Source organism: Tachysurus fulvidraco, chromosome 7 (genome assembly GCF_022655615.1).
Source record: "Tachysurus fulvidraco isolate hzauxx_2018 chromosome 7, HZAU_PFXX_2.0, whole genome shotgun sequence".
NCBI lineage: Eukaryota > Metazoa > Chordata > Actinopteri > Siluriformes > Bagridae > Tachysurus > Tachysurus fulvidraco.
In genome coordinates this window covers 192,968-200,467 of record NC_062524.1, presented here as the reverse complement: position 1 = coordinate 200,467, position 7,500 = coordinate 192,968, and the positions used below count along the sequence as shown (strand labels likewise).

The following is a 7,500-nucleotide window of genomic DNA, read 5'->3' as shown; positions in this document are numbered from 1 at the left end:
TTGATCATGTTTATATCTGTTCTTTAGCACATGAACTAGTTATATAGACGTCATTAAACCTGCTGTACTGTTGCTGCTCGTTATAAACTCTTACCGTATGAACGCGTCCTGAACACAAAGTCACTTCTGTGTCTTTATCGCAGTCACAAACGCGTTTACTTTACCATTAATAATAAAAACACAGATCATAAATGCTCCATCTCTCTCTCTCTGACGTGTACCTGCAGACTGCGTCACTTCCGGCCGGTCACCGGAAACACCCCCTACACATGTACACTATCGCCATAGATATCTACACTAGATGTCGCCTTGGGGTCCTAAAAATGCGTCAACACCGCCGCCATCTTTGTACGGTGCTCCTTTACCTTAAACACATGGACGATGCCGGACTTCTGAGCTGCGTTTGGTTGTTAAAACGCAATAAATCTAAACCCCAGACAGAAGGGATTACATTACACACGTGAGAACGTGTTTTATGGTGTTGAATGGTAGGAAATTATATTTCGTGTTCCGTTGGTTTGTTTCAGTCCTTTCAGCTAATCCATGTTAGTTACCCATTAGTTAGTGACATTTAGGGAAACAGACAATGTTTGTAGATTCTGAAGCTCTTAATAAGGACATTAAAAACTGACCCATGCTTTTGTGCTTAAAGGTGAAAAGACTTTCTGTGTTCTGTAAGATTCCCTTATCTGTCTAACATAGTTTATTAGATTGTCCTGGACTTAACACAAGCAGAATGTTTTTATCAAGTTATTCACTTAAGGACAGATTTAAGGACATTATGTCTGAAAAAGGTTTAGATTTTTTTATTTTTTTTATCATATGTTAATTAAATTAAAATTAGTTAAAATTGTATAATATGACTTGCTGTTTATATTTGTTTTGTTTTTATTGTATTTATGATATTTGTGTTTTTGTAATTGAGTTTTGCCATGAAAATAGCTTTGATTGCTGACATGGTATTAAATATAATAATCTGAATGTGTTTGTAGATTCCCAAGTGATGAACAGAGACGTCAGTCATGGACAAGTTGCAGGGAAACTAAACACTTTTTATTTTTGTTTTGTTTTGTTTTGTTTTTTTTTGGGGGGGGGGGGGCTATAAGATGGCTGCTCAGTTAACGCGTTCATTCCAATGTACTAGTGTATATATCTATGCACTATCGGTATATATCATTTTTTTCTTGTTTAATTTCGAACTAAAACTTTACACTGAATAAACTTTAATAATTTGTTATAAATGATTAAAAATCTATAGCTAAACATTTCAGTGTCTGGTCATCTCCCTAATATAATATTATAATATAATATAATATAAAACAAAAATATTCACCTATTGTATAACTAGTTTTTATTAACGTAATGTTTTTGTTATTTTGATTTATTTATTCACTGAATTTTATTCTTTTTAAAACATTTCGTTATATATTTCATATAGTTCTCCTTATTGTCTGCCTATTATAGAACTTATATATTTATATATATTATTTCCTGTTGTTTTTATATCTGTATTTTCTTTACATGTTAAAGCTCTTTGGTTTCTTTCTTTATTTATTTATTTATTATTATTATTATTATTATTATTATTATTATTATTATTATTATTATCCATGTTTCCACCATATGATTCAATAGATACAAACAATTTTACAGTGATACATAATACACAACGTTTAATACACAACGTTTAATACACAACGTTTAATACACAACGTTTAATACACAATGTTTAATACACAATGTTTAATAGACAATGTTTTTCTTTTAAAAGAAAAGAGATAATTTATTAAGAAGACTGAATATGGACAAATTAGATGATGGGGTGAAATAATGGCCTTTACACTATTTGGTCAGAGCAAGAAGATTATTATATTTTTAATTTTTATTAATCAATTACAAAAATGCATCGTTTTTTAGCCCTTCACAAAAATGAAGAACAAAGAATGGAGATGTGTAATGTTATCTTTTTACGTGCTTTACAAAGATATTGTAAAGTTTATTGTTATATACTATATTGTTATTGTACAGCCCTATCATATGTTTTCCAGCACTTACCTTTGTTTATTGGTACATACAAATGCACAGTAAAGCAATCTAAAAACATTATTATACAATTACAATCCAGCTCATTAATGCAGGTCTAATGGTGTGTAGGTCATGTAGAATAGGGGCAGTGGGGTGTATACATGTATATGTATAATAAACCTACAGGATGTTCACCAAGCACACGTCCAGTTAAACAACGTTAATTAATGTATAAACAGTGTAATGTGTAAAGGTCTTAAATACATGTAAAGACAAGATGCCCTGAATATTTGGTGTGAAAGCATGTCGACGTTTAAAACATGCCTCACTAATCTCAGCTACATGACACAGTTCCTTTGTCACAATCATGTCTAGTTATTGTAAAAATCTGATCGATTATGTAATATATTCATATCTTCAACAATTCTGTAGCAATTGTGTTGGAAAAGTAATGTTTAAAATTTTTTAAATCTTTTTGTGATCCAATAATTCAGAACAGGTCAAAAAAAATCAAGGGACAAAACACTTATTTTATACAACATACACTTATCATTTATTTTATACAACATGTAATATTCTTATGTAGTTAACAGACAGGTGTATTAAGGCACAAATTCAATTATTTCAATCTAGAGTAGAATTAAAAATGTGAAATAACAGTTAAATATCACACTGGTGAAAATAACCTCAACACAAATGAACACATCAACAGGAAAATGAATGAAACACCAAATAGACCACAAAATAATGATAATAATACTAAATACACCTTGTGGTCACCTCAAGGCTTTTCCTGGTTTTTGAGTCATACTGTAATTTGAGTGTGAGGTTTTCTTTAAGGTTGAATTTTTTTTAGCTTCATTTGTTCTTTCTATACAATTGTTATTATCATTTCTCTCACATTATGTGAAGCTGTTCCAGTTATGGTCTTGAGCACTAATTAAATATATACACACTATTATAACTCACTTAAGCTCTCGATGGCTCTGTCTTTAGTGATTTTCCTCCATTCAGGAGGAATCTCTCCGTTCCCTGTGAATTTTTTCTTGTAGTGCTTTTCCAGGTCTTCCTGAAACCTGCACACGAACCACTTCCAGTAGGGCACCTCAGAGGTGTCGGGGCTGATGTTCCACCTAGCATATTCTCCACCTGCTTTTCTGTACTGTTTAAAAGCAAACACACCGTCGGCCGTGCGGAAGAACATGTGACTCGTAACAGCAGATGTGCAGAAATCGACTCCAAGATTTTCTGAGAACATGAAAGACCATCCATTGATCCCACAGTTGCGATGGAACCGGACACTGTGATCTCCGTCATGATCCTCCATTGTGTTGGTGCAGATGGCATTGCAGAATGGACACTGAACCCAGCAGCATCGACACAGATGTTCAGTCAGAACCGTTTGTGGGTTCTTCTGAAACATTTCCTGTTTGAGGTCAGAGATGGTTTGAAGTTCACTGCATAACTTTGTCATGGTGTCAGTCAGGCCTTTATTTACAACCTCTTGAAGAAAGCCAAGGTCTGTAATTTCTTTCTGCTCAAGACATGACTCTTCTTTAAACTGAAGCTCATCTTTCAGCTCTTTGGAGAAGTTCTCCAGCCACATGTCAATGTCTCCATTTCTTTTGGTGACATCTTCTGTTGCTTTATTGACAGCGTCCATCACACATCTTCCCTTTGACTTTATGTTAGCTTTAATATTCTCCAGAACCTCCTGATATTTGTCTTTAAGCAGGTATTTATTTACTTCCTTGGTAATGAATTGATTGAAATGTTGTTTGGGTTTGTGAAGGTATTCAATATAGTTCTGGAAGTTCTCCTCTTCTGCAAGTGAGGTCAGAATGTGTTTTTCCAGATTTGACCTGTTTCCACTGAACGCAGGAATGTCACCTTTCATTTTCTCAGCTACGTCTATGGCAGTTTGGTCGTAGGCTGCCTGCAGTAGAGATGGCTGAAGTTTATCCACAATGAAGTCACCAAACACCGTAGTCGAGGTCGCACCATCATAATAGCTCTTGAAGATGTTGAAGTACTGAGACTTCTGTTTTTTCAGGTAGAGTCTGACATTATTAGCTTCCTTAAATTGATCGTGAAGGTCATAGAATTGTTTAGCCGCAATGCTGCACACACACAGACTCAGATCCACTGTGAATTCCTTCTTAAGGGTATATTTGGAGGACTGACTTTGGTGGACTTTTACTTGGTGTTTAATGGAGGTTATTATTTCTGGGATGTAGATCTGACTGTATCCCTGTTCTGCAATGGGTTTCCTCTGAAGTTCTTCTTCAGTGTCTTTCATCACGTTCCCAATCAGTGCCCTTAATAATGTGTTATCCTCAGAGCTTAGACCGATGGCTCTGAAGTTCTCTTCAAGCTGAATGTTTCCAACTGCATGAATAAGTGCACCAGGGCTTTCATCTCCTTCCTCCATGTGTTCCTGTGGTTGTAGATGTTCCTGAGGAGGCTCTTGTTTGTTTAGTACAATATAGTCTGAAAAATCTCTGATGGATTCTAACGTTTTGTACGCAGCCGTATTCTGTCGCTCCCAGATAAGGTTTACCTCGTAACTTTCAGACAGTGTCTGTATGACATCTCCCCAGATATCAATGTTGTCAAATGAAGGTCCATCTTCTGTCAGCTCCTTGACCCACTTGTCCCAGACATCTTCGAATTCCGTCCTGAGTGTATTTCCATCCGTTTCTTTACATTTTAAACGTTTCGCGAGGTCTTTGCTCTGTTTATAAAGCTTTTTTTCCCTCACTATTTTTTCTTGGTCTATCTTTTCTCTTGCGATTTTCAGGGATAGAACTTTCTCTAACTTTTTCCTTGTTCCTTTTACAAGGTCAGCGTAAAGATCCGACATTTTTCTCTCAAATCTTTCACGCCACTGGACCAAAGTTTCTTTATTTTTGTCTTCATCAAAGAACTTTGCAGTAGACTTTTCCACACCTAACTTTGTGTCTTTCATGTCGGACATGATGTCGTTCTCATCGATCCTCGGGTTCTTCTCATTGTTGACTCTGTTAAGCAGTTTGTTCTCGGTTCTCAGCATGGCTCTCCTGAGGTTCCAGGTCCACTCACAGTATTCATACTCTAGTTTTCTGTACACTGCGATCTCTAAGGAGTTTTTGAAGCTAAAGACAAAGTTCTCATTCAGCAGCGCATTCCATAAATTGTTTAAATGGGATTTAAACTGTGAAAGACTTATTATATGATCTGCCTTAATATTTGAGAAGATGTTTCTCTTTAGCTCATCAATATTTTCACTGTATGAAGGGTTTGGTGGTGCCATGGGTGGACTGCCCTCCCAGAGCTGAGCAAAGTATCTGACGTCACTTTGCACATCAAACTTAATTATATCACTAAAACACTGAGCATCACAGTCTTCTTCTTTAGCTGCTAGCTTGGTCATGTCATCCAGTCTTTCCTGTAAGCATCTCCTTCCTTCTTCATTTTTCTCTCCAGCAGTGATTTCTGCAACATTCTGATGGATAAACATGCATCTAGGATTGAGTCGGACCTTCTTCATCCTCAGGAAGGCCTGAACAACAATCTGAAGGATGTCCTGCATCTCAGCAGGGTTCTCACCAAAGATGTTGATCATGGTCAGATTTCCAAGACCAACAACGAATGTGGCGAGTTCATTGTCATGATGTTGAGTGGATGTTCCTGCGAGCTCAAGCGCTCGAAGTCCTTCAGTATCTACAACTAGAATGTAGTCAAACTTCAGCTCTTCCTTCATCTCCTCTGACACTCTGACCAGCTGCATGAAGGCTCCTCTGGTGCACCTTCCAGCACTGACAGCAAACTGGAGTCCAAACATGGCATTCAGCATGGTGGATTTCCCAGAGCTCTGAATCCCCAAAACTGACAGCACAAACACTCTCTGATCCCCCAGGACCTTCACAAGTTCATCTAGAACTGCTGAAACCCAGATCAGAGGAACATGAGAAGCATCTCCATCCATCAGCTCCAGTGGATATCCACAGAGCATGATATCTGCTCCAAGCTTAGGAAGGCAGAGGAGATCTTTTGAAGCTCCTGCCTTGTGAGTTTGTACAGACATGAATGACTCGTATATCTGACTCATCTCCCTGAGGAAGTGTTCCAAACCCAAGGCTCCAGTCTTCAGCTGTTTAGTTTTGTCCTGACGTTGTGAGTCTGTGAGTCCAGAGAGCTCGTCGGTGGTGTAGTTGTCGAGCAGGATTACGAGCCATTTCAGAAAATAGTCTTTATAATCTGTGTCTGATGAATTCAGAGTGTCGATAAACATCTTCATGACTTTTGTAACTCCACACTCGTTCTGTTGCTCACGGATCGTCGTCATTTCTGTTTCTTTTTCACACCTTTTCATCTCTATTTTTGTTCCATGCAGTCGATGTAATTCTTTGTTTTTCTTGCACCAGTCATGCCACAGTTTGCCCTGACAGGGCAGATGTTCTTCCTTCATTTCAGACAGCTGCAATCCATGGAATAACCGTGTAATTTGTGATGCTACGTCTTTCCCCTTCTGACATTTATCATGTTGCTCATCTGTCCTGATCTTGCTGCTTGCACACACACTTTCAAGTCTGAATTTGGGACCTGAAGCCAAACACGTTTTGAGGGTGTTTCTGAGATCTTTAGATATATCTGACTGATTTCTCTGTTTAAGACCCATTGTAAAGTTCTTCTGCTTCTTCTTCCCACTTACACGTGAATTACTGTTGGTCAATAAGCAAATTAGTGGCTTTTGGTTTTTGCAAAGATTTTCTACCATTGTGTTATTTTTTATGTCCTTTTGTTCAGATAAAAGTACAACATTCACTGAGGACATTTCGGTCAGGAATTCCAGTTGCGCCTTATTAGCGTTTGCGTCACCATGGAGATTACAGAACGCCACACAGTCAGAGAAATAATCCGTTTCCTTCCCTGATGGGAAGCACCATGTGATCTCCACCACTCCATCCATCAGGAGCCGGTTACTGCTGCCTCCAGGACAATCGCGGTGGAAGAATGTGTGATGTTTCTCATTAATCAAGTTGTTCATCAACTGAGACTTGGATGTAGATACAGAACCGAGCCTGAAAAAAGCCACCATTGGAGTTTCAGCCAGAGAAACTGGCATAGTTATGTTGCTAACTTTACTTGAGCGGTCGGTGGTCTTCCAGCTTTTTCTGATTTGTCGAAAAGTCCAGAGAGGAAACTCGATCTCTCTGGTGAGGAGATTGGGCACCAGCAGAGGCAGAGCGTACTGACACTGAGCCAGTTTAGTCACTATTAGCTGCTTTAGGAAATGATCAGAGCTGTGGAACACCGCCATCTGGACATCCATGGGGTGAACAGGATATCTATTGTTTACGGGATCAGATGTTAATGTGGAGTCTGCATCAAAAAGAAATGAAAAGCTGTCCTCCTGAACATCATCCACATGGTCTGGTGAACCCTCATCCACTTGGTCAGGTGAACCCTCATCCTCTTCCCTGGTTTCTTTAA

General features: G+C 38.1%; 3 protein-coding genes across 5 annotated transcripts in view; 1 reads left to right on the top strand and 2 right to left on the bottom strand.

The window, feature by feature from the left end:
* Positions 1–241, bottom strand: part of pick1 (protein interacting with prkca 1) — a 19,311-nt gene extending 19,070 nt beyond the window's left edge. Inside the window, exon 1 of the mRNA XM_027179690.2 lies at positions 95–241. The gene's annotated coding sequence lies outside the window, so the exon portion shown is untranslated. The remainder of the gene's footprint in view (positions 1–94) is intronic.
* LOC113653753 (interferon-induced very large GTPase 1-like) overlaps positions 1–7,500 on the top strand; it is an 859,689-nt gene that overhangs the window by 683,674 nt on the left and 168,515 nt on the right. The gene's annotated exons all lie outside the window — the stretch shown is intronic.
* Positions 2,552–7,500, bottom strand: part of LOC113664070 (interferon-induced very large GTPase 1-like) — a 7,674-nt gene continuing 2,725 nt past the window's right edge. For both annotated transcript variants that reach the window (XM_027179672.2, XM_047816236.1), the window contains exon 5: positions 2,552–7,500. This exon is cut by the window's right edge and continues 220 nt beyond it. In XM_027179672.2, the coding sequence (XP_027035473.2) occupies positions 2,984–7,500 (4,517 nt within the window). In that variant the 3' untranslated portion in view covers positions 2,552–2,983.